This window comes from Dryobates pubescens, chromosome 12 (genome assembly GCF_014839835.1).
Source record: "Dryobates pubescens isolate bDryPub1 chromosome 12, bDryPub1.pri, whole genome shotgun sequence".
Lineage (NCBI taxonomy): Eukaryota > Metazoa > Chordata > Aves > Piciformes > Picidae > Dryobates > Dryobates pubescens.
In genome coordinates this window covers 2,448,702-2,476,086 of record NC_071623.1, presented here as the reverse complement: position 1 = coordinate 2,476,086, position 27,385 = coordinate 2,448,702, and the positions used below count along the sequence as shown (strand labels likewise).

The 27,385-nt window shown below is 48.7% G+C and overlaps 1 protein-coding gene across 1 annotated transcript in view; it reads left to right on the top strand.

Moving 5' to 3' along the window:
• Nucleotides 1-27,385, top strand: part of RCSD1 (RCSD domain containing 1) — a 48,250-nt gene that overhangs the window by 18,541 nt on the left and 2,324 nt on the right. The window contains exons 2-4 of the mRNA XM_054165913.1: nucleotides 21,420-21,527; nucleotides 24,683-24,772; nucleotides 26,080-26,151. Coding sequence (XP_054021888.1) covers nucleotides 21,420-21,527; nucleotides 24,683-24,772; nucleotides 26,080-26,151 — 270 coding nt within the window. The remainder of the gene's footprint in view (nucleotides 1-21,419; nucleotides 21,528-24,682; nucleotides 24,773-26,079; nucleotides 26,152-27,385) is intronic.

The window sequence follows — 27,385 nt, the reverse complement described above, 5'->3', positions numbered from 1 at the left end:
TGAACCTTGCTGAATTATGTTTATTTTCCTGAAGCTGTGGAATCTGAAATATCTTAGCCTCCTCTTAAAAAGAAATGTCTTGCCGTCATCATGGCAGCGTGAGTCTTGAATGGAGACTCTAGTGTACCCTTAAGATCCAAAAAGGAGAACCCCATGTGGTATGCCTGGTCTTAAAGCCCAGCACAGATGAGTTTTTGAAGTGGCACTGTTTCAGATGACAGGAAAACCTCTCTTGCAAGGAGCTGCTTCAGAGGAAGATTGTCATTGTGTTGGCACAGCCTCTGTGCCTTTCACTGTTTCTCCAGTTGTGTAGCTGGGTATGACCATTTTCTATCAACTATCCACAAGCCTTTTCCTGCTGCCTGAAATGATTTCCATATTGGCTTCTTGACCTGTCTGCAAGCAGCTGTGTCAGGCTTGCAATGAGGCAATCATATACACAAGCATGTTTTACAGGAAAGGCCTAGCCTGTTTCTTCTTGAATTGATTGGAGGCTTATCTGTTTTCCCTGCTCTCTCAGTCAAGCTAGTTGCCTTGTCCCTTGAGAACTGGTCTTCTGGTCCCCACTTAGACATCCTAAACTTTCCTCTTCAGTGCCTGTGAGCAAATGTTGTCATGTATCTTTAAAACCTAGTGATTGTGATTATCACAACCTCTTCTTACTGTACCTAGCAAGGCTTCTCTCCACTGTAGCCTCAGGGGTCACTGGTACCTAACAGCCTTTTATTTCACCTTTCTACCTCTCATCCCAGCCCCCTGTCTTTTTACTGCAGCAAGAGTTGCCTGGCCCTTCTAATACCTTTTGGGCTTTCCCCTTAAGTATTCATCCATCTGGCATGAAACCTCATTTCAGTTGTTCTCTGGTTACTACTTTCAACATCTCTGAGTTTCTCCTTCCTCTTACACTGTTGACTTAGTGGTGTAAGGGAACCATCATGTGAGTGCTTTGTTGAGCCTATAAAAGGTTACTGTGCATAGACAATCATTAGGGTACAGCCCTGCAGGTGCAGGCAGGAAGGGTGAGCTGAACAAACAGGGGATGCATGTGACTGAAATGTGAAATCTGTTGTCTCACTACCAAAGTGTCTTTAGAGCATCCTTAAAATCATGTTGATTATTTCCAAGTTTTTAAAAATCTTTAGAAACCAGACTGAAATACCATGAAAAAGCAGAGTGGGAGGGAATCAGTCCTTCATGGGGGCTGGGCATCCTTACAACTTGCTTAGGCAATGTTTAGTGGCCACAGGTCACAGAATCACAGCATCACCAAGGTTGGAAGAGACCTCAAAGATCACCAAGTCCAACCTGTCACCACAGACCTCATGACTAAACCATGGCACCAAGTACCACATCCAATCCCCTCTTGAACACCTCCAGGGATGGGGACTCCACCACCTCCCTGGGCAGCACATTCCAATGGCCATTTTCTCTTTCTGGGAAGAACTTTCTCCTTACCTCCAGCCTAAACTTCCCCTGGTGCAGCTTGAGACTGTGTCCTCTTGTTCTGGTGCTGGTTGCTGGTACAACTCCTTTCAGGTAGTTGTAGAGAGCAATAAGGTCTCCCTGAGCCTCCTCTTCTCCAGGCTAAGCAACCCCAGCTCCCTCAGCCTCTCCTCATAGGGCTGTGCTCAAGGCCTCTCCCCAGCCTTGTTGCCCTTCTCTGGACACCTTCAAGTGTCTCGATGTCCTTCTTAAACTGAGGGGCCCAGAACTGGACACAGGACTCAAGGTGTGGCCTAACCAGTGTAGATTACAGGGCACAATGACTTCCCTGCTCCTGCTGGCCACACTATTCTTGATCTCAGTTAGTGCATGCCCGAAGTACCCTATACTACAGAAAATCCATATAGCTATTTCTCATGGGTACAGAGGTGAAATGTAGATACCTGGTTTGGGTACATGTTCATAGAGAGCTGTAACTGGGTTAACAATCCCTTTGCTGTGAACTCAGCACCAAAAAAATGCATCCAGTTTGCTGCCACCATGAGAAGCTGTGCAACATTATATGACTTTGGAGGCCAGATATCTTACCAGTGGTTTCCTTGGGCTGCTCTGCATCACACTGCAGCTAGTCTCAGACACGTGTGTTGTACAGAATCAGTCTGCCACGGAGGGCCAGGTGTCAAGGTGGAGGACTAAAATTCTGACCTGGATTTTGAATAGCTCAGGGCAGGTTATTGTGTCCTAGATCAGCTACAGTAGTAATGCAGAGCCAAAACACAGCAATCAACATCTTCAGCCTGGAAAAAACCTTGCAACTGTTGCTTGATTTTGCTGGCTCCTTTGCTTCACGAGGTATCTGCTTGCTTGACATAAAAACTCATCCAGAGCCCCAAGTACTGCTGCACAAACATGGGATTATTCCACCTGACCTCTCCATGGGTGCTGCTGCCCAGGCCAAGCTGCCACTGGAAATTAGGCATTTCCCTGTTACACTGCCCCTGCCCCACATCCTCATCTGTCCTCTCCACTCCTCTTCTTATGAGAATCCTCTGAGCATGCTGCACACAAAATAGGATCAAGCATCTTGTGAGAAGGACTTCTCATAGAAAAGGCAACTGTAACAGGCAGGAGCTGCTGGAGGCTTCTGCAGTCTCCTCAGTAAAGGACTCACAAAACACTGTACATATAATTAGACTAGACTAGACTAGAATAGAATTGACCAGGTTGGAAGAGACCTTTGAGATCATCAAGTCCGACCTATCACTCAACACCATCTAATCAACTAAACCATGGTACCAAGCACCCCATCAAGTCTCCTCCTAAACACCTCCAGTGTTGGTGACTCCACCACCTCCCTGGGCAGCACATTCCAATGGCAAGTAACTCTTTCTATGAAGAACTTCTTCCTAACATCCATCCTAAACCTCCCCTGGCACAGCTTGAGACTGTGTCCTCTTGTTCTGGTGCTGGTTGCCTGGGAGAAAAGACCAACCCCCACCTGGCTACAACCTCCCTTCAGGATGTTGTAGAGAGCAATGAGGTCTCCCTTGAGCCTCCTCTTCTCCAGGCTAAGCAACCCCAGCTCCCTCAGCCTCTCCTCACAGGGCTGTGCTCCAGACCCCTCCCCAGCTTTGCTGCCCTTCTCTGGACACCTTCCAGCAACTCAACATCTTTCCTAAACTGAGAGGCCCAGAAGTGGACACAGGACTCAAGGTGTGGCCTAACCAGTGCTGAGTACAAAGCAGAATGACTTCCCTGCTCCTGCTGGCCACACTGTTCCTGATGCAGCACCTGAGGGATGGGTGTCAAGTGGAGGGGGCCAAGCTCTTTTTGGTGGTGTGCAATAATAAGCCAAAGAAGAACAAGCACAAGCTTGAATGTAGAAGGTTTCACCTCAACATGAGGAGAAACGTCTTTGCAGTGAGGGTGATGGAGCCCTGGAGCAGGCTGCCCAGAGAGGTTGTGGAGTCTCCTTCTCTGGAGACTTTCAAACCCCACCTGGATGCATTCTTGTGCAGACTACCGTGGGTGATCCTGCTCTGGCAGGGGGTTGGACTGAATCATCTCTGTAGGTCCCTTCCACCCTCCAATGTACTGTGATCCTGTGATGCAGAGGCCAAGCTCCCTGTACTCTACCTTAAGTTCAAGAGATAATTCCATTTACTGAAACTTTGTCTTCTAATTGTTTGTCCTTTTTTTCATGACACTTTTTGTATAAATGGATTCAGGGGGTTTTATCTTCATTAACTAATCACTTCAGTTAAAGTTAGATACTAGTTTATGGCTAGACACATCTAGTAGATCTGTGCTAAAGAAGAGCTGAAAGTCTTTAGTGTACACTATCTTTAGTGTACTGCTACCGAGAAGGTATCCAATGTGATCTAGGTGGTGCTTTAAAGAAGGTCTATTAGGGCAGGTTTTGCACAGTGTAGTCTAGTACTAGAATGACTGGAATTATCTAGTTCTAGTACAAATAATTTACCTGAATGTTTCAGAGTGGCTGGAGAGCTCCCAAACAGAGAGGGACCTGGGGGTACTGATTGACACCTGCCTAAACATGAGCCAGCAGTGTGCCCAGGTGGCCAAGAAGGCCAATGGCATCCTGGCCTGTATTAGGAATAGTGTGGCCAGCAGGAGCAGGGAGGTCATTGTGCCGCTGTACTCTGCATTGGTTAGACAGCACCTTGAGTCCTGTGTCCAGTTCTGGGCCCCTCAGTTTAGGAAGGACATTGAGACTCTTGAAGGTGTCCAGAGAAGGGCAACAAGGCTGGGGAGAGGCCTTGAGCACAGCCCTGTGAGGAGAGGCTGAGGGAGCTGGGGTTGCTTAGCCTGGAGAAGAGGAGGCTCAGGGGAGACCTACTTGCTGTCTACAACTACCTGAAGGGAGGTTGTGGCCAGGTGGGGGTTGGTCTCTTCTCCCAGGCAACCAGCACCAGAACAAGAGCACACAGTCTCAAGCTGCACCAGGGGAAGTTTAGGCTGGAGGTGAGGAGAAAGTTCTTCACTGAGCGAGTCGTTTGCCATTGGAATGTGCTGCCCAGGGAGGTGGTGGAGTCACCGTCCCTGGAGGTGTTCAAGAGGGGATTGGACGTGGCACTTGGTGCCATGGTCTAGTCATGAGGTCTGTGGAGACAGGTTGGACTTGATGATCCTTGGGGTCTCTTCCAACCTTAGTGATACTGTGAGACTGTGATAGTTTATTAAAAGAATTTATTTTAATGGTCTGCCACCTCTGCCTCTGAGCAGTAAGTCATGGCTGAACAGCCAGCTGCCTTAACCTACGCAGGGCAGAGCAGAGCCAAGAGATGCTCCTGTCTCCATGGGGCACAGGTGGAGGTTACATACGTACTGCCCCTGCAAAGGCACCCCTGCCTGGCAGAGACCAGGTGCTGCAGTTTGCTGCTTCTTGGTAATGATAGCACCTGATCAAACCATTCCTGGCAGCCTCTGACAGACACACTGAGACAGTTGCTCAGGAAGTGCACAGCCTGGGCTCCATTCTGCTCTCCCAGGGGTGTGGGCTTCAAACTCTTTGGTCCATGTATCAAGAATCGTAGAATTGCTTCAGTTGGAAAAGAGTTAAGATCATTGAGTCCAACCATTATCTAACCCTGCCAAGTCTGCTGTTAAACCATGTCCCTTTAGCACCATATCTATGCATCTTTTAAATACCTCCAGGGAGAGTGATTCAACCACCTCCTTGGCAAGCTTGTTACAGAGTTTGATAACCTTTTCAGTGATGAAGATTCTTCTAATGTTCAATGTAAACCTCCCCTGGTACAACTTGAGGCCATTTCCTCTTGTCTCATTGCTTCTTGTTAGGAAGAAGACACTAACATCCACCTTCCAGGTAGCTGTAGAAAGCAAGGTCTCCTCCTCAGTCTGATATTTTCCATACTAAACAACCCCATTTCCCTCAGCCCCTTCTTATAAACCCTGTTCTCCAGACCCTTCATCAGCTTTGTTGCCATTCTCTGGGCCCTCTCCAGGAGCTCAGTGTTTTTCTTGTAGTGAGGGGCCCAAAACCGAACACAGCAGTCGAGGTGTGCTCTCACCACTGCTGAGTACAGCAGGACAATCACCTGCTGGCCACACTATTCTTGATACAGGCCAGGATGTTGTTGGCCCTGGCCATCTGGGCACATGCTGGCTGTCAATCAACAGCCCCAGGTCCCTTTCTGCGGGCAGCTTTCCAGCCGCTCTCCTCCAAGCCTGAACCGTTGCATGGGGGTGTTGTGACCCAGGTGCAGGACCCAGCACTTGGCCTTGTTGAACCTCATAGAATTGGCCTTGGCACCCCCAATCCAACCTGTTCAATGATTTTTAAGAGATGGGGTGTAACTCAGTGCTTAGGACCAGGCCAGTGCAAGCTCTTGCCAGCCTGCCTGGCAAAGTCATGCCAGGAATTCAAGGTTCCATGGGGCACAGGGGAGCTCACACTCCTGCCTGGTGATCTGAATGCTCTCCTGATAGATAAAGTCCTGGCTTCCCTCAGGACAATTGAGTGGCATGTGCAGCAGCACCCATACATTGCCCTTCCACCAGAGGCTCCTAACTATGGAGGTTTGAGGTACTGCTGCTGTAACGAATCAGCCTGTGTAGTGTTGGGAACACGTAGGCACTAGGCAGTTGCCAAGTATTGTCATCACTAAAAGGGAGACTCAAGATCTTGCTTGTAGCTTTCCCAGTGATGTTTGCTGGTTTTGCTACTCTCATCACAGTGTGTTTAGCAAGCACAGGCCAGGCACTCCTGAGATCTACATACCACAGCATGAATAAAAGAACAGCTTGCCATAAATCCAGCCTCAGAAATTTCCAGCACCAGCCAAAGTGTAGTGCGAGGTGGCTGCCATACACTTCCTATGTAAGGCCCTTTCCAGGCCAGACTGTTAGGATATGTTACTGACAAATTCCATGGAGGCAAACAGGAGGCTGCTTTCTCCACTTTGGGCCCAGAAGACTGAGGACAGCAGCAGCAGTCCCACTTCATCAAATTAAATGGGGACTTCATGCAGTCACTCTGCTGAGAAGGGATGCCTTTTGAAAGGTGTAGAGACAGCTGGCATTGGTACCAACTGTTCATCACAACAAACAATGCTACTTAACACTTGCACCTGCTTTCCTGGCCAAAATGCATCGACAGCAAAGGGAAGGACTTCTCAGAGGGCAAGCTAAAATAAGGATTCTCTCATGTTCATTGTAGTCACTCTCCAAAACAGAAAGTAGATGATGTGTTCATCACTTCTAATATCCTGGTTTCTATAGATGTTTCCTATAATTCTCTTGTGAAGGACACAGCTCCTTGCCTACATGTCTGGCCCTGGCTGTGCTCTGCTGCCAGTCTCCTCCCACAGGCACTGGCTGATTTTTACTGACAAATGCAGCCACACCATCACTGGGGCAATGGAGATGCAGCTTCAATTGCAATGCTCTTGAACCACACCACCTAACTCCAGCTGCCACCTAGTGCTTGCTCCCTGTTGCCCTGCACAAGCAGTGTGGTTTTTTATTCATAGATTCATAGAATGGTTTGGGCTGGAAAGGACCTTAAAGATCATCTAGTTCCACCCCCCGCTCCACCTTCCACTAGACCAAGCTGCTCAAAGCCTCATCAAACCTGGCCTTCAACAGTCCAAGGAGGGACCATCCACAACCTCTCTGGGCAGCCCATTCCAGTGTCTCACCACTCTCACTGAGTCATAGAATCATAGAATCAATGAGGTTGGAAAAGACCTCAGAGATCATCAAGCCCAACCTGTCACCCAACACCTCCTGACTAACTAAACCATGGCTTCAAGTGCCACGTCCAATCCCTTTTTGAACACCCCCAGGGACCCCCACTCTCTGGGCTCGGCCCTCCAGCCAGTTCCTAACCCAGCTCAGAGTGCTGCTGTCCAAGCCAGGGGCCGCCAGCTTGGCCAGGAGTTTGCTGTGGGGGACGGTGCCAAAGGCCTTGCTGAAGTCCAGAGGAGTCTTAAGCCTATCTTCAGGTCTTGTTGTTTCTGCAGAATGTTCAGGAGTTTGGAGCTCAAACTCCAACATTCAGAGTGTTTTCCCACAAGCTGCAGTTTGCTTTCCTTGGAGCTGCAAGATTGAAGACTGAATTTGTTGCATGTAAGATCAAGCAGACATGGCAGCTGCTCTGCAGGGGCTGAGGCTTGACCTTAACATAGGAAAAGCTTTTTCTTGGAGGTGCAGTGATTCTGCACAGCTGTGCATGCTTCCATGTGCTGCAACCCAGAAACCTGTTTGCATGACCTTGAAAATGCCAGTCCTGGCAAACAACAGCCAAGGATTTTGCAGCATGCTGGGATCATTATTATGCACAATACACAATTACAGGTATGATTCTTTCACAGCTGGACTGTAGGTCCTGATATCAGCCTCACAATGCTCTTCAAATCTTTCAAATGGAAATCTTACTTTGCTCAGCTTTCTGCTGTGTTTCACTCCTGCATGCTGGCAGTTTGAGGCCAGTTGTTTCTCCTTGCCCAGCCACCTGATGGCATCTTGGAGTAGCAGGATATGTATGCTGCCGTTCTTAAAGCTCATAAAATTCTCATCTGCAATGTGGAGTTGGTTAGCTTCTGGTAAATGTTGATCAAAGAAAACACAAAAGAAAGAGAGAAGAAGAAAAATCCTTATTTTCTAGCATTTAGAAAGATCTGCAAGATATCCTGGTCTTGTCCTCTCCTGGAAAGTAAATGTGATAAAGGTCGGACACACAAAGTTTTCAGAGCTAGCTGGGCCCCACAAGAAGAAGGTGCAGAAGTGGCTCACATGGTAGCCCAGCTCTGGGCCCCTCAGTTTAAGAAGGACATTGAGACACTTGAATGTGTCCAGAGAAGGGCAACAAGGCTGGGGAGAGGCCTTGAGCACAGCCCTGTGAGGAGAGGCTGAGGGAGCTGGGATTGTTTAGCCTGGAGAAGAGGAGGATCAGGGGTGACCTCATTGCTCTCTACAACTACCTGAAGGGAGGTTGTAGCCAGGAAGGGGTTGGTCTCTTTTTCCCAGGCAACCAGCACCAGAACAAGAGGACACAGTCTCAAGCTGTGCCAGGGGAGGTTTAGGCTGGAGGTGAGGAGAAAGTTCTTCCCAGAAAGAGTAATTGGCCATTGGAATGTGCTGGAGGTGGTGGAGTCTCCATCCCTGGAGGTGTTCAAGAGGGGACTGGACGTGGCACTTGAAGCCATGGTTTAGTTAGTCATGAGGTGTTGGGTGATAGGTTGGACTTGATAATCTCTGAGGTCTTTTCCAACCTTGTTGATTCTATGTTTCTATGATTCTATGATTTTCTCCAGAGGAGCACAGTGCATCCTGTTCTACACCAAATGGTAGAAAATGGAGGTAGGAACCTTGCATCCCAGGGCACTGCAGGCTCTACTGACACAGTAACTGGCGATAAGGTATCCCAGAGCCGTGGCTGCAGCCACTTCTAGCTGGTGCTTCTGCCAATAATTACATTTACCCCAGTCAGACAAGGAGCAGCTTCACTGCCAGATGAGACACCAAATGAATAAATAAACCACATAAATCCCTCCTGAAGCAGAGAGCCTTAAGGTCTCCAGAGAGAATGAATTGTGAAGAGAGATGAGAAGAAGGATGCTTCGCTGGGATGGAGAGGGGCCAGTGTAGCAAGAAGAAACTTGTTTATTCAGGGCTTGAGATATGTTCCTTCTTGAGCCAGGGGCCCAGCGTGCTGCTGAGCTCCAAGTCAGAACAAGTATCATACAACTGCCTTCTAGGAATGTGAAAAATGGGCCAGGGGGAGCATGAGCCCACCCACTTCCTGGGCAATCTGTACTCAGGCTGCATTGATGCTGTCATGTACCATGAGGAGAATGAGCAGGCTCAGATTGTGGGTTGCAGCCTCACCTGATTTTTGCTGCCCAGTTTCTCAAACTGATTCAGGTATTTTCCCATCTCCTTGCCTTTCAGTTTGCTCCTCTGGGAAAGTCTGCATTTTAAATCTACCCTGCTAACTTACCTCTCCCTTCTCAGCCCAAACAATGTCCCTCTTTCAGTATGATCCTGATGCCACTGATGTGCTCACACAGACACAGATAAATTAATCAGTTCAGGTTATGTTGGCAGGCAGGTGCAACCCGAGATTCATTTAAATGGCAGATGCAGAGAGGTGGCTTTGAATGAAACTGCAAGCTACATATTAGGCAGCAACTTGGGTCCAATCCTAACTGAAAACTATTGTTGAGGGGTTTTTTTAGTTCATTGAAAGAGGAATTCCTTAAAAGCTGCCCATCTAATATTGTGTGCACTTACAAAGTGTGAGAGCACTTATAAAGTGTGAGGCCTGTAAGAAGAGGCTGAAATGAAAATTCATTTACCTCTTTTCTGCCATTGAACAAGACAAAAAAAGCAAAGGGGCAGATTTGCCCAGGTGAACCTAAACTTGCCCATTCTGTGCTGTTCTCTGCTTTAAGGCTAAGACCCACACCCAGGCACCCACTCCAATTTAATTTAGATTATCTTCATTGATCAATAAATGAACTTAGGGGTAGGAAAGGATAGTTTGGTGGATTGGCCTGCTTGGACACTTGCCTGTAGAACAGGTACTCAAGATACTCCTAACTGAAGGAAAGATTTAATTACTTCATGAAGACACATTACTTCTATGTTTTGCATCAATGACTATTGTGGCCTTTGAAAGGGTAGGACTGGTCTGACACACAGGTGTGTTTGGCTCATGAGATGCATTTGTGATGCATTTTCCAGAGCATAAGTTCATGCCCTCTCCAGACAGACAGGAACTGCCTATGATAGATCATGCTGCATATGGATATTCAGCTGTCCTCAGCTGTTGAATGGAAGATGGGGCAGGGGGAAGGGATTAGCTCTCACCTATGGAAATGATCACCCCAAATGAGTGGGGCAGTGTAGGAGTGGCTAGTACTGTCATCACTTCCTTACTTGATCTGCAGGGTAGGGCATCCAGATTCTGTGGTCCTGCTCTGGCAGGGGGGTTGGACTCGATGATCTTCAGAGGTCCCTTCCAACCCCTAATATTCTGTGATCCTGTGATCTTCATTTCATCAAACTCTATCTCTCCATGGGAGTCTTTTGAGGACAGAGGCTGCAGCAGCTCACTGCAGGGGTAGGAGACCTCTCCTCCCACCCCTGGATGTCCTGAAAAGAAGTTTTTCCCTGCTGCAGCTTAACATTGGAATGGGCTGCCTGAGGAGGTGGTGGGGTCGCCGTCGCTGGGGGTGTTCAGGGCGAGGCTTGACAGGATGCTTGGTGCCATGGGTTAGTTGATTAGGTGGTGTTGGATGATAGGTTGGACACAATGATCTTGAAGGTCTCTTCCAACCTGGTCTATTCTATTCTATTCTATTCTAACATTCCATTCCCCAAAATAATGCTTCATGTGTCAGGAACAGGTACTCCAGAAGTTTGAGAATGGCTCTTCTCAGCCCAGCTGGTGGCAAATGGGTTCAGTTACACTGAAAATCAGGACCCTCTAAGGCTGCACTGCTCCTTGTGCAAGCTGAAAGGCTACACCCCGGTGTCGGTGGTATAAGCTTTCCCACGCAGACAAGGTCTACGACCAGCTGGCTCCTCAAATCTTGCTTCTACCTTGCTATAAAATGAGAAGGGTAGGTATCATGTCTGAGAAGGTTTTGCAGAGAGATCATTATAAATTGCCTTCAGAGGCCCGAGCCAGGCAGGGAAGAATGGGGTCTGCAAGAGGCTCTGTTCCTTCCTGAAATCCAGTGCCTTGGGGAGGGTTGATGCTTTATCTTCAAAGGAAACCGTAGCACAGCTTCCCAGAGTTTCTTGATGGCCTTCAGCAGAGTGTGGTGCTGCTTTATTTTGACTTTAGTTTTCTCTCCACAGATTAGTCCCATGTCTCTTCCTTAGCTGTGTGGGTCCTGCAGGTGTAGATCCTAGCCTCTACCATGCAGTGAGGCAAACCTGCTCCCTAGCCTCCTGTGTGGCTGTTGCTGTTTGAAGTGGGGCTTCTGGAGATCTCTGATGCAGTATTTGTGGGGATTTTGTAGATCCTTTACAGAAACAACTTAGCTGCTGGTAACCACCACCCTGCAATGGCTCACAGGGTTCACAGCCTGCACTCAGCTGCATCCCAGGTGGGAGGCAACAGGTTGCAGGATGGGATACCAGTGCCACACACCAGAACAGCCTTTACCAGCAGGCATGCAAAAATGTTATTTATCTGGCTTATTAGGATATAAGGATCACATATAAGGAGCACATAAGGATGCAGTTTTCTCAGCTCCACACCCCTCCCCTTGCTATGGCAGTGGAAAGGTTTGTCAGACTGGGCTGTGAACTGAATTGCTGAAATGATCTGGGTTAAAAATAACCTTGTAAAGAGTTAAGAGATGTATTTTTAGCCCAGATCACTGCAGTGATCTAGTTTACTGCACAGCCCCACAAACTTACATTGCTGCAAGGGAGGGGGAAAGAGGGGAAGGAAAGGTCAAGGGAAAATGAGCAGTTGAAAACATAAGCTGCCTTTCTGCCCAAACCAGGACCTTATGAAACTGCTCCCCAAAAGCACTGACCCTCTCTTGTTTTCATCTGGGATACTGACAACTTCTTGTGGCACAGTGCTGAGAACTGGGCACCGAGGATCACTATTTCTGGATCCTGTTTGTGTAATCAAGACACTTACCCCTGAGCCTTGGATGCCTTATTGCACCTGCCTCTGACACATTATTTGTCATTATTTGTTCCATATGTGCTTTTGCTGAGGTAGATTATGTGTGCAGCAACAAAAGCCCTCCTTGGAGTCACAGGGGAGCTTTGCAGAGCTTCGGTGAGCGCGAGGTGTAGGAAGCTGGCTGGAACAAGGGACTGGTGTGAGAGCAGGCTGCTCTTTAGAAGCAAGGGAGGGATGTAGCAGTAAGGGACTGGTCTCAGAATCATGTCTAGATGCAGCTGCTTGATAATGGAGATGGAAAGTGCACAGGACCAAATTCAAAACCAAGCCCAAGCAAACAAACAAGCAGGAGAATGGTGTAGCTCACTAATTTCATAGCACTCAATACTCTAGCCTTGGTGCCACGAAGGGCTTGCATCTCATGAAAAAGTTGCTCTGTCTGTCTAAAATACCATTACCTGCAAAATCAGACAGGTCAGAGGATTCATAAAGGAGGGAAGGAGAATAGGACAGTGTCAATTTCTGCTGTTACTCAGCCAGCATTCAAGTACTGCTTAAGACAAAACTCTCCACTGTGAGGCAGTTAATAGATCTTTGCTCTATTCATCAGCCAAACCAGGTGCACATATCCAAACCTGAGCTTCTCCTTCAGTGTCTGCTTCTGACTCCCACTGATACCCTTTCAGACTGTCACTTCCAGTACTGCTTTATGGACAGTGACAAAACTGGTGGGATATCAGTTGTGATAGCTTCCAGTTGCAGGGGGGTGGGTCGTGACCAAACCTGCTAGCTGAAGGCTGTTGGAGCCAGCACCTCTGGCTTTCCAGTTCTCCCCAGGAGTGTTTGCAGTTTTGATTTCATAAGAAACTTATCTGCAGTGCCACTCCTGTAGCTTAAACTGATGATCTTTAAGAAAAACTCTTAGTGAGTACTCAAATGGGATACACAGGGAAACTCTTCAGTCTACCTCTTTTCCATGGGCCTTTAAAATGGAGCTTCTCTCCCCTGGTGCCCACAGTGGGTCTCTCAGGCTCTAGCTGGAGAACTGGCAAATGTCATTGAGCCAGGTAATGACCTTTTAGACTTTATTACTCACACATCAAGCAGCCTCATTAGCCCTCACATTTTCTGGCACATTAAATTGTCAGTGAAGCTGGGATTGGTCTTCTCCAGTGCTGCCAAAGGGACCAGGTTTGGTTTTAAAAGCAGATAAAGACAGGTGGGGTTGGGCACCATTTTCAGATTTACTCAATAGTATAAAGTTATCTGGAAGAAGAAAGTGAAACCCCTTACAGAGAACTTGCAAAGTTGCACTTCCTCTTTTGCAGACAGTGCCATGCTCACACTGCTGGTATAATTCAATTCCTGTTTTGTTGATCTTTCTGACATATTTCACTGTGTGTGATGCTTAGCCACTTATTTTTAAGGAACAGTAAAAGATGGCAGAGTAGAACTCACCAAATTACTGATGGGCTAAGTCTTTTACCTTAGCTTGCTGGTTTTGGTCCACACAGTCTGACCATGTTTTTCTTCTGAAAAGAGTCACCAGCTGGCTGCAGAGTATGAAATTAGCATCTGAGTAATTTCACCTTTTTTCCCCATAAAAAGAGCAGAACCACTTCTCTTCATCTTTCAGTGGTGGGCACTGAGGCAGAAAAAATGACCAGGAGTGTGAGAGGCTACATTAATATCATGCAGCAGGAGAGAGCTAGCACTGAACCCTTAGGTGAGAGGAGCAGATGCATTTCCTAGTTATGGAAGAGACTGAAGGGTGGCAGGTACTCTGGGGTGAGAGTATGCCTGCATCAGGAACAGTGTGGCCAGCAGGAGCAGGGAAGTCATTGTGCCCTGTGCTCAGCACTGGTCAGGCCACACCTTGAGTCCTGTGTCCAGTTCTGGGCTCCTCAATTTAGGAAGGACATTGAGACTCTTGAAGGTGTCCAGAGAAGGGCAACGAGGCTGGGGAGAGGCCTTGAGCAGAGCCCTGTGAGGAGAGGCTGAGGGAGCTGGGGTTGTTTAGCCTGGAGAAGAGAAGGCTCAGGGGTGACCTTACTGCTGTCTACTACTACCTGAAGGGAGGTTGTGGACAGGTCGGGGTTGGTCTCTTCTCCCAGGCAACCAGCACCAGAACAAGAGGACACAGTCTCAAGCTGCACCAGGGGAAGTTTAGGCTGGAGGTGAGGAGAAAGTTCTTCACTGAGCGAGTCGTTTGCCATTGGAATGTGCTGCCCAGGGAGGTGGTGGAGTCACCATCCCTGGAGATGTTCAAGAGGGGATTGTATGTGGCACTTGAAGCCATGGTTTAGTTAGTCAGGAGGTGTTGGGTGACAGGTTGGACTTGGTGATCTCTCAGGTCTTTTCCAACCTTATTGATTCTATGATTCTATGACAGGCTTCCCCCCTTCCTCCCAGTGGGAGAGCGATTGCCAGTCCCTCATGTGGCAGTCAGGGGGACAATGTTCTCCTGGCAGTACAAAAATGTGAACTTTTGCATGCCAGTGCCCCAGTATAGTGCTTTTCCTTGACTGGAAGGCATGGAGCCTGGCACACCAGCTTTAAAAAACCAAAACACAACACACACACACACACAGAGAAAACCACAAACAAACCAAACCCCAAAGGAAAAAAAGATGGATGCAAAATAGCAGTGTAAAAAGGAAGGCAACTTTCCTGTGGCAAAGTGCAGAAGGTAATCTGAGAGGCTGCAGCTGGCAGGACTGCTCAGAAGGACACAGCCCATGGGCTACTTGTGCTAATCTTAGAATGGCATGTGCGCCGCTTCCTGCGCCCCGGCCGGCGAGCTGCGTGCCGGCAAGAGCTGCCTCGCAGTCAATGCCTGCTGCCAGCAAAACAAGAAGCGCACAGAATCTTTCCAGCCTCGCAGCTTTGAGCCAATCCAAAGAAAGGGAGCTGTGTTTTCAGACTGTAAATGAATGAATAAATAAATAAATAAAGGGGGGGGGGGGGGGGGGAAGGAAAGAAAAAAATTCAACCACCCCAAAACAAGAGGTCAAAGAAGTCAAGAGGAAGCACGATGAAAGAGGCTGTTGGGCACAAAGGAGGCAACCCTTCCACCACAGACAGTAAGTTGAGTGCTTAGTTCAGGTGTCTGCTCTGCCAGACCCAGGTATCCTGAGAGCTGGTATGCAGAGCCATGCCTCCCAGTCTGTCCTACCTTCCCCAGGTTCATTCTTTGCTCCTTCCTCTGTCTAGCCTGCCCTCCTTTCACAGCAGGGGGGCAGCCTGCAGCTGGGAACTTCTCTTAGCTGTTACTCCCCACTCAGCCCAGCCACCATTCTGTGTGCAGTAGGTAGCCCTGCTGATGTGTTTAGCTCACTGTTCCTTCCTTTCCCCTTATCTGCCACATCCCCTGTGTATAATAACTCTAATGAGGGTTGAAAAGGTGCTAGAAGTTCAGAGAGAAGACAGCATGATGTGGCTTTTGTGGCTGGATGCAGGAAAGTTAGTATAGAATAGAATAGAATAGAATAGACCGGGTTGGAAGAGACCTTCAAGATCATCGTGTCCAACCTATCATCCAACACCACCTAATCAACTAACCCATGGCACCAAGCATCCTGTCAAGCCTCGTCCTGAACACCCCCAGCGACGGCGACCCCACCACCTCCTCGGGCAGCCCATTCCAATGGGCAATCACTCTCTCTGTGTAAAACTTCCTCCTAACCTCCAGCCTAAACCTCCCCTGACACAGCCTGAGACTGTGTCCTCTTGTTCTGGTACTGGTTGCCTGGGAGAAGAGACCAACCTCCACCTCACTACAACCTCCCTTCAGGTAGTTGTAGAGAGCAATAAGGTCACCCCTGAGTCTCCTCCTCTCCAGGCTAAGCAACCCCAGCTCCCTCAGCCTCTCCTCACAGGGCTGTGCTCCAAGCCCCTCACCAACTTTGTTGCCCTTCTCTGGACACACTCCAGCAAGTCAACCTCCTTCCTAAACTGAGGGGCCCAGAACTGGACACAGGACTCGAGGTGCAGCCTAACCAGTGCAGTGTACAGGGCCAGAATGACCTCCCTGCTCCTGCTGGCCACACTGTTCCTGATGCAGGCCAGGATGCCATTGGCCCTCCTGGCTGCCTGGGCACACTGCAGGCTCATGTTCAACCAGCACCCCCAGGTCCCTTTCCACCTGACTGCTCTCCAGCCACTCTGACCCCAGCTTGTAGCTCTGCCTGGGGTTGCTGTGGCCAATGTGCAGAACCTGGCACTTGGATGTGTTCAATCTCATGCCATGTATGGAAAGTTTAATGAGGGAGACAGTCAGGATCCTGGAAACAGGGAATGACATCCCCTGGGGCTTGTGGGCCAGGGAGAAATATGCTAGTGTTTATTGGGAGTGCTTATTCACAGCTCCCTCATAAAGGGAAAAGCCATTTTGCATAATGCAAGCAGTCCTTAGCCATGCTGCTCTCTACCAGGTAGTTCAGACTAGAGAGTGCTTCGTGCTGTGGTTATGATTCTTAATGTAACCTCTTCAATTTGTGTTTATCCTAGAAAGTAAGAGTCCAAGTAAATTCCTTCTTTAATATGATTTCAAGTTTCCACAGCTGTATCTCCAGCCCCTGTAGTGTGGTGACTCAAATGAAATGATCCATACAGGGGCCCGATGGTTGTTTCAAGGGCCTTTCACCTCCAGCAATAGTGAAGAGTTGGTTGTGTTGATGAGACAGCAGGTCCCTCCCAGGCAGACTGGTGTAAAAGGAGAAGGAAGGACTCTGCTGGAGCTTTTGGCTAGAGGAATGTATTCCTCCAGCAATGGACTCTGAGGAAACTTTCTGAGTAACAGAAGAGTACTGAGGCAGAGGGCTGACAAGTGTGGTGCTGTGTTGGTTTTCGTTCCCGATACAGGCTGCCATTGGGTGACGAAGGCAGGCACGAACCCTGCTGCCATACAGCAGTGAGAGTCCACAAATGCAGGGGACAGAGAATGTCAGAAGTTCTCCCCAGAAGTCCTTTATTGGGCCATTGTAGAATCCCCAGCATTACAGAGACTCAGAGTCTCACTTAGAGAAGTAGTCCAGGATCCCTTAACAGATCATAGAATCACAGAATCAATAAGGCTGGAAAAGACCTCAGAGATCATCAAGTCCAACCTGTCACCCAACACCTCATGACTAACTAAACCATGGCTTCAAGTGCCACATCCAATCCTTTTTGAAACACCTCCAGAGATGGTGACTCCCTGGGCAGCACATTCCAATGGCCAATTACTCTTTCTGGGAAGAACTTTCTCCTCACCTCCAGCCTAAACCTCCCCTGGCACAGCTTGAGACTGTGTCCTCTTGTTCTGGTGCTGGTTGCCTGGGAGAAGAGACCAACCCCCTCCTGGCTGCAACTTCGCTTCAAGTACTTGTAGAGAACAATAAGGTCTCCCTTAAGCCTCCTCTTCTGCAGGCTAAGCAACCCCAGCTCCCTCAGCCTCTCCTCACAGGGCTGTGCTCAAAGCCTCTCCCCAGCCTTGTTGCCCTTCTCTGGACACCTTCAAGTGTCTCAATGTCCTTCTTAAACTGAGGGGCCCAGAACTGGACACAGGACTCAAGGTGTGGCCAAACCAGTGCTGAGTACAGGGCACAATGACCTCCCTGCTCCTGCTGGCCACACTATTTCTGATCCAGGCCAGGATGCCATTAGCCCTCTTGGCTCCCTGGGCACACTGCTGGCTCATGTTCAGTGAACCAGTCCCCCCAGGTCCCTTTCTGCCTGGCTGCTCTCCAGCCACTCTGACCCCAGCCTGTAGCTCTGCATGGGGTTGTTGTGGCCAAAGTGCAGCACCTGGCACTTGGACTTGTTAAATGCCATCCTGTTGGACTCTGCCCATCTGTCCAGCCTGGCAAGGTCCCTCTGCAGAGCTCTCCTATCCTCTAACTGACCAACACCAGCTCCCAGCTTAGTGTCATCTGCAAATTTACTGATGATGGACTCAATCCCCTCATCCATATCATCAGTAAGGATATTGAACAGGATGGGGCCCAGCACTGATCTCTGGGGCACACCACTGGTGCCTGGCTGCCAGCTGGCTGTGGCACCATTCACCACCACTCTCTGGGCTCAGCCTCCAGCCAGTTCCTAACCCAGCTCAGAGTGCTGCTGTCCAAGCCAGGGGCTGACAGCTTGGCCAGCAGTTTGCTGTGGGGGACAGTGTCCAAGGCCTTGCTGAAGTCCAGGCAGACCACATCCACAGCCTGCCCCACATTCACCAGGCAGTCACCTGATCATGGAAGGAGATCAGGTTGGTCAGGCAGGAGCTGCCCTTCCTAAATCCATGCTGGCTGGGCCTGAGCCCTTGGCTATGCTGCAGGTGCACTGTGATTGCCCCCAGGATGATCTGCTCCATAATCTTCCTGGCACTGAGGCCAGGCTGCCAGGCCTGGAGTTTCCAGGTTCCTCCATCCAACCCTTCTTGTGGATGAGCATCACGTTGGCAGCTTCCAGTCATCTGGGACCTCTCTGGTGAGGCAGGACTGGTGGAAAATGATAGAGGGCAGCTTGGCAGCTCATCTGCCAGCTCTTTCAGCACCCCAGGATGGATCCCATCCAGTCCCATGGACTTGTGAGGATCCATATAGCTCGGCGAGTCCCTAACTACTTCCTCATGGATTTCAGGGCAATTATACTGCTCCCTGACCCCATCTACCAATTCTGGAGGCCAGTTATCCTGGAGCCCTCCCACCTTACTGTTGGAAATGGAGGCAAAGAAAGTATTTAGTACCTCAGCCTTTTCCTCTTCTTTACAATGTTCCCCTCCCAGTCCAACAAAGAGTGGAGGTTCTTCTTGCCCTCACTTTAGCATTAATATATTTGTAAAAATGCTTTTTATTGTCTTTCACAGAAGTGGCCAACTTAAGTTCTAACTGGGCTTTTGCCTCTCTAAGCAGATGAAGCAGCTAACAGAAGTCCCAAGCATATCCCTTGCAGCATCCCTACACCACAGCCCTAGCCAGAAGCAGCGAACTAACAGAAGTCCCTAGCAGCGCTATCCAAAGCTGTTGCTACCTGAGTCCCTAACCCACGAGGAGAGAGAGTAACTATTGCTCAGAGTGGCTGTTTTTTATACTCTTTGTTATCAATCCCTTTACCAGTAAACTCCAACCACATAGATAAGCTAAGATCTTTTCCCAGTAAGAGGTGCCAGCATGTCAAGGAGGTGGCTTCTGCAGCACGTCCCAATCCAGGGGTGCCAATGCGAGGATGTGGCTCTTGGCACCCATGGAATGTTGTTGGTTTGCTCTAGGCAGTGTGCTGAGGAATTGGTCAGCTAAGCAATCATGCACTCTGTGTCCAGCAGCTGCCCTCAGAATAGTGGCTGCAACAGTGCTGGTCATGTGTTTGTGTTGGTGGTCTGAGAAGAAAAGGTATGAGGTTTCTTACTGGTGGTTCATAGCCTGGTTTGTTGTTTTGAGGTCTCCACTTCTAACAAAACAAAGGTTGTTGGTTAGCTGTCCCCAGGTCCTCTGGTTCAGTTTTCACTGGCATCAGATACTAGAGAAGAATCACAGACTATTAGGGGCTGGAAAGGACCTCCAGAGATCATCAAGTCCAACCCCCCTGCCCAAACAGGATCACATAGGGCAGGCTGCACAGGAACACATCCAGGTGGGTTTTGAAAGTCTCCAGAGAAGGAGACTCCACAACCTCTCTGGGCAGCCTGCTCCAGTGCTCTGTCATCCTCATCAAAAGAAGAGTCTTCTCATGTTGATTTTGAACCTCCTGTGTTCTAGATTGTTCCTTGTCCTATCACTGGGCACCACCAAAAAGAGACTGGAACCTTAATCTTGACACTCACCCCTCAGATATTTATAGGTGTTGATAAGACCCCTCTCAGCCTTCTCTTCTCCAGATGAAACAGCCCCAGGTCTCTCAATCTTTCTTCATAGCAGAGATGTTGAAGTCCCACAGTCATCCTCGTAGTGCTCTGGTGGAGCAGATCCCTGTCTCTCTTAACCTGGGGAGCTCAAAACTGGACACAATATTCTGGGTGTGGTCTTGCCAGGGCAGAGTAGAGGGGAAGGAGAACCTCCCTAGACTTTTATTAATGCACCCCAGGATACCATTGGCTCTCTAGGCCACAAGGGCACATTGCTGTCCCATGGATAACTTGCTGTCCACTAGGACTCCAAGGTCTTTCTCCATGGAGCTGCTTTCCAAGAGGACAACTCTTAGTTGGCACCTGATAATAGATCTCCCCAGATGCAGGACTGTGCACTTGTCCTTACTGAACTTCATGAGGTTCACCTTTGCCCAGCTCTCCAGCCTGCCCAGGTCTCGCTGGGTGTCAGCACAGCCTCCCAGTGTGCCAGCCATCTCCCCAGTTTCATAGCATCAGCAAACGTGCTGAGGATACACTCAGTCCCCTCATCCAGGTCACTGATAAAGCTGCTGAACAAAACTGGACCCAGTACTGATCCCTGGGGAACACCACTGGCCACAGGCTTCCAACTGGGCTCTGCACTGCTGATCACAACTCTGAACTCTGTTGTTGAGCCACTTACCAATCCACCTCATACTCCAGTCATCTAATGCACTTTACTGGAGTTTACCTATGAGGATCTTATAGAAGACAGTATCAAAAGAACAAAGCTTTGCTTTCATCTGCTTTGACTTCCAGCCTTTCTACTTATATTGCTTGATACACATATGTCAAAGAAAAGAAGGCAAATGTGGGATGATACTAGGCCTGTGTGCTGTGGGAAATGCTGCACCATCCAGTCTCCAACAAACCTCCTGCTTCTCAGCTTGTTGTCAACCCAGGGAAGGGGAAGCTACTCTCAGCCCTGGTATTTCCTTCCTGCTCCCCACCCACATAAGTGTTTCACTGCCAAGAAGGCAGAACAGCACAGGGACATCCCCAAGCAGATGCTGGCTTGCCACCAGGACAGGGAATGGCTTTTCCTGGCAGAGTCACTGGAAAAGGAAGGGCACCGCTGACCAGGGCAGTAAAAGCGAATGAGAGGGCTGAGAAGGTGTATAGGAACATCCTTTACTGTCACACTCCAGCTGCTCACTGTGAGAAAAAGCGGGGAACAAACACTTGGCTTGAAATACTTAACCTTGTGTCCAGTGAGAAGCACTGTGCAGGCTCTCCAGCTAGAGCTGAAAGGCTCTGAATGAATTACTGTTATTTCTGGGACGTTTGAAAATGCTGCTGGGTTCTGCTTTCCCAAACCTCTTGCTCTCAGACTGGATTATTGATGCCAGATGTGCAAAACTCTGCTTTAAGTCCCTGCTTACTCTTGAACTTTATAACACATACACAGGTTTCTCTCTAGCATGTTTGCTTTTCCCAGCATTTGCTCATAACTTCTTGTTCCTGATTTGTCAGAACAGGCCAGCAGAGACCAGCTCAGAGGTAGACAAGTCGGCATCACCCTCGGTGGCTCAGCTAGCAGGGAAATTCAAAGAGCAAGCAGCCAGCAACACTGGGAAAGAGGTAAGGAGCTCTGCGGCCACCAGGAGGTAACTGGGTGGAAGATGAGGCACTCACCTCTGCCTGTAGAAGTCAGAGCATCAGTGGTGAGCATGAAACCACCTTGATTTTGAATCTTCACGGAAGATTTGTCTCCCAGTGCAAACTATGACCAGTGTCTTCCATGCATTTCTGACTTTTGGATGAGCATTTTCACAGTATCACAGTATAACTAAGGTTGGAAGAGACCCCAAGGATCATCAAGTCCAACCCGTCCCAACAGACCTCACAACTAAACCATGGCACCAAGTGCCACGTCCAATCTCCCCTTGAACACCTCCAGGGACGGTGACTCCACCACCTCCCTGGGCAGCACATTCCAATGGCGAACGACTCGCTCGGTGAAGAACTTTCTCCTCACCTCCAGCCTAAACCTCCCCTGGCACAGCTTGAGACTGTGTCCCCTTGTTCTGGTGCTGGTTGCCTGGGAGAAGAGACCAACCCCTTCCTGGCTACAACCACCTTTCAGGTAGTTGTAGAGGGCAATGAGGTCTCCCCTGAGCCTTCTCTTCTCCAGGCTAAGCAACCCCAGCTCCCTCAGCCTCTCCTCACAGGGCTGTGCTCAAGGCCTCTCCCCAGCCTTGTTGCCCTTCTCTGGACACCTTCAAGTGTCTCAATGTCCTTCTTAAACTGAGGGGCCCAGAACTGGACACAGGACTCAAGGTGTGGCCTAACCAATGCAGAGTCCAGGGGCACAATGACCTCCCTGCTCCTGCTGGCCACACTATTCCTAATGCAGGCCAGGATGCCATTGGCCCTCTTGGCCACCTGGGCACACTGCTGGCTGTTTTTGGATTTTTTTTGGATTTTGGTACATCTATGCCTTAGGACATCTAGATACTGTAACTGAGAGGCTGGAAAGCTGCACAGGTGTGCATATATGCCTAACAGCAGCTGACAGCAGTGCATGCACTGTGTGGGCTGGCTTTTGTGCACAGAGGGTAACAACCAATAGTGAAAAAGCTAATCCTGAGCCATGGAAAAAGAAAGCAAACAACAGGTGCTGCAGTGTAGAAACCAGTGGCTGGTCACCAGCACTTTATTCACAAGGTTTCCTATGGGCAATTCCTTCTGTATGGGTCTGAAAGAGAAAGCTGTCTCTTTACTTGCCTTGTTGCCTCTTCCCGATGGCATTTCAGACTCTGTGTCTTTCTGTCACGCTGAAACTTTATCGACAGCCCACTAGGCCAAGCATTACCTCACAAGCTGTCTTTCACCAGATAAGCAAAACACTTGACTCTCTCTCTTAGGAAGAAAGGAAAGTCAGACTGTTTCTGGATGGAATTTGGCATTTTAGGAAAGCCTCCTGTATCAGTATGCACTTTTTAGAAGCATAAATGTTTGCTGTTTACTTTAGTCAGTGGGTGCCCCTTTAAAATTGAACTGCTGCCTTCAGCTGCTCCTCTAATTTCAGCATGTTCCAGGCTGGGCCTGAGGGGATCCTCCCTGTCACCTCTCCTGTCTTTGGGTGGGTGCAATGGTGGCCTCTGTCCTGCAGGGCTGGCAAGCCACCTTCTTTCAGAGGCTAGCACTCCTATAGCCAGGCCAGGATGAGAATAGCCAATCTCTTCCTAAAGACTTCCCCCTCCCCCACCCCATATTCCCCAGCGCACCACTCCCATCTGTCCCATTACAGTCATTTCCTCTTTTCTTAAGGTATGGGATTTAATTGCACTAAGTCCCTAACCCTCCAGAAGGCAAGTTCCCAGACCTCTCCTGTTATCTGCAGACCTCGGCTACTCCCAAGCCAAGGCAGTGTGGAGGGGCCTCACAGTGAGGGGAAACTAATTTTCTCCATAGACAGAGAAGGACAAAGTTTCCTGTCTTTTCTCTCCAAGACATCTGTCACTTCCCCACAGCTTTCTCAGACCGGCTTCAGCTTAATGGCTGCGTGGATGGTCTTTAACCCTTGACTGACCCACGCCAGCAAAGGGAAACTTACCAACCAAGGCACATCTGATGCACAGTACAGCATTGCATGTTTGCAAAATGGTGAGATTTCGATAAGACATGATGTTATTGCTTCCTAGTGTGACATAAGGATAAGGGCTGGGATGCCCTTGGCTGCTTAGAGATGCAGCATTGCCATGGCTGGGTGCAGGACCACCAGAAGCTAAGTGCCATCAAGTCTACAGGTCTTCCAAGACAGAGAACTCCACAGAGGTCAGAGATGTCATAATCCAACTTTTCACATGCCTGCCTGTTAGAAGGTAAAAAAAATTATCCAAATATTATGCTGTGGATATTATCCAAGATCCACAATATTATCCAAGTGTTTGGTCTGTTAACACATAAAAAGTGTGTTAACAGCTTGGCAGGAGACTACAAACCTGGCAGGAAAATAGAGACAGCTTGAATTCAAGACCAGAGGAATAGTTAAGAAGAAGCAACTCCATAGGTGCTGTGCCACATGTTTCTTGCTTCTGGTGACCACTCTCACATTTCTGAGACCCCAAGGACACTCAGAAGGAACCATTGTCCCTGACATTAAGTTGCCTTGTTCCTTCTCCCCCACAGAACCTGTTTCTTAGTCAGATTACAGGTTGCAGCTGACGGCTTGTCTCTGTGAGCTGCTGTTCCTCGTTAGAGAGAAACAAATGAGACTTTAGGGCATGTTGAAAAAGTCAGAATTCACCTTTTTGCCCCTAAAATATACCACATGCAAAATAGGAAAATCATCAACCAGGTAGGCTGCTGGGACTCAATAAAAGGAAATCCTGGTAGTAAGACAGGAAAGAGAACAATAACAAGCTATTCCAATGTGAGGGGGTTTCTAGTAAGATGAAGCTTCCAAGCAGGCTTATGCACCCTCCACAGCTTACAAGAGTGTTCTTTGCACAAAGCCTGGAGTGTTGAGGGTCCTACTGTGGAAAGAGATATAGTCTACTTTGCTAACACTAGGACTGGACTTAAGATGCTACAAGGACGCCTAGCACGCTGCGCACATGCCCACATGCTAATATCTTGTGCTGCTTTTGGGTGACTCCTTTAGGCAAGCTGAGCCCTGCCATCCAAGCAGGTCACTTACAGAGCATGCCCTTTGGTGCTGAAATTTAACTTCCTTTTCAAAAAGCCCTACTAATTTCTCTGCTGCTGAGCTGGTTGTTTTCTTCTCTTAGGTGCCACCACATAAGCCAACTCGGAGGAAACCACCATGCTCCCTTCCATTGTATTCCCACAAAACTGAGACAAGTGATAATGATGAGCAAGTGAGTATCAGTGTAACAGGGGGACAAGGCCTTTCCTCTCTGAAACCTGTTCTCTCCAGAGACACAAGGTTGGAGGTAGCAGAGAGCTCAGGCTGTGCAGCAAAAAGCAGCACCAGGCCTTCCCCTGCTCACACACGTACCAACGCAGTCAGCTCCACACTGGTTCCCACTCCTGTAGCATGGATACTCAACCCATTTCTATTGCTTTTGTTTTTAACCTTAGAGCACTGACGGGATGCAACCAATTACCACCTTTCAAGCATTTTAAAGCAGGAACTGCTGACATTTTTTACATTTGAACTGCACTTAGCACAGAGAGCATCCATGCTGTTTGTTGCCTTCAGATGAACTCTTAAGAGGTTTGACTACAATAGCATAATAGTTCCACTCTGTAGATTTTTCCTTCTTCAGAAAAAGGCAATGATTAATCCAGAGTGAAGAGGGGGGTTGTCAGCAATACTGACAGAATATTGTCTTGAGGTGCCTTCCATACAGCATCCTTGAATGAGCAGGTCACAGTAAGGTGGCTGCGACTCACTAAGGCTTTTCTCAGGCACTTCCCACTCATTTCTCCCATTCTGTACTTCAGAGCATGAGATCTACTCACCAAATTTCACATAGTCATTTGCCCTTAACAAGGGAGTGTTTCCTTGTCTTTCTCTCCTGACAGCTACAGGCTCTTGCTGCCTCCATGCCAAGGTTGCCCAAGCTTTAAAATGCTTCCTTTTCCTTTGGAACAGATGAAAGCAATATGCCTCTTCTCAAAATAATGTTCTCCCTTTCTCAGACTGTTTTCAGCCTTTCATAGCTCTCTACCTTTCCAGCCACTTAGGCCTTTCCTGCCAATACTAAATGTGCTTTAACTCAACTGTTAAGTCAAGTGGTGGCAGAAAGTTTTTCCCATCACAAAAGGCTGACAATGTTTGCCAACATAAAGGCTGACAATGTTTACCAACATTAAGGCTTGTATCCTTTAATTCTAATCTGTCTGGTCCTGAAATAAGACCAGAGTTAAAACCTCTTACTTTAGATACTTTAGTGAAGGCTGTGTAGCAGCAGAGCTATTGCACATCACCTAATTTGGATATTTCAGCCAGAAAGCAAACAATCACCTTTTTTTGCCAGAGGGAGGATATGTATGGGACAAGGTAGCAAAAGGGTAGCAAGGTCAGGAAAAAAGAAAGCAAACTTTTGTGTGAAGACACTAAATGAGGCTTCATTTGCTCCCCTAGTAGCAATTTCTGCTTATCCCTTCCAAGTTTCCTCTTTTTCAGCTACTACACTGTGATTTTCATTCTGTTTTCCAGAAGCGGTCTCCAAATGCTTGCTCTTTTCCCAAGGTCAAGGTGAAAAGCTCCCCCATGATTGAAAAGCTGCAGGTAGGTCCTGGAAGAGCTCACATGGTAGCCACGGCAAAATAAAACTGATTGGCATTTGTCACAGCTACTTCCCATGCGGAGCAGCCATGGGGGAAGGTGATCCAGAAGCCAAGGGTGGCAGTTAGGTAAGCAGGGCAGAGGCCTCACTAATGAAGGCCCAGTCCGACAGTACACAAAGAAAGAAGGCAGAGCAGGTTCAGCATCAGAAACAGTTTGGCAGCCCTCAGGCATTTTCATAGACATGCCAGTGCATGGGTCAGGGGCATTTGGATTTGCAGGGTACATGGCTGGGCAAAGGCATGGCCTCAGCTCAGCTAGGGAACAGGAACCTCAGTTTCAATGCAGCTGGTAAGAGAAAGTGAGGGAAATCCTGTCTGAGACTTCTTCCAGCTCTTTGTTCACAGCTTCTCAGCCTTTTGGCTAAGATCAAGTGTAGTAAATCAAACTGAGTCACCTGCATCCTACTAGGGAGCTGGCCTTGAGCACAGGCAGCTGCAATCCTGGCAGCAGGGAATGCACTCTGGGCTCTGGCACTCCCCTGCATGCACCTAGAAGCACTAAGCTGCCCTTGCCTTGATTGCCGCAGTTACACACGAACACGGCAGTGCTTCTTGCCCTTTCCCGTATTGCTCCGTGGTGCCTGATTCACACCGCTGGGGGCAGCTCAGCACACAACAGCCTGCAGCCTTCGTGCCCTGCCGCTGCCAGCTGCCTCTCCTGGCAGCATGTGTGACTCCAGAGCACAGTGCTTCCTGGCTGCCCTGACAGTGTAAACCTATTCATAGCACTGTACCTCTTAATGCTCCCAAGGACATTTGCCTGTGAGGCCTTCTTAGTGACAGGCCAGCAAGAAGTGTTTTGCCACAGTTAACCACAAGCTCCCTTCTTTCCATGACCTTCTCACTCCTCATGACTGTGCAGATCATTCAGAAGACGTGCAGACTGAGCTTGAGAATGCGATGTCTGCTTGGGCACACACAGGGATGGTTTACATCTTGAAATCTTTGCTGGCTGCTTGTTCAGACTTTCTCCTGGCTCAGCCATGTAGACTGTTCTGGCTTGGCTGGGTCACTGGAAAATCCCAAAGGCCTCAGGATGACAAAAGGACACATCCTGAGATCCAGCTGCTGGGGAAAGACAACTGTCCAGTCATAATTTCTCTGCCGGACTTGTTTGTTGACAGTGTCACCAGGAGAGACCCATAAGCAGAAGGTATGTGGGTTGTGACCGCCGA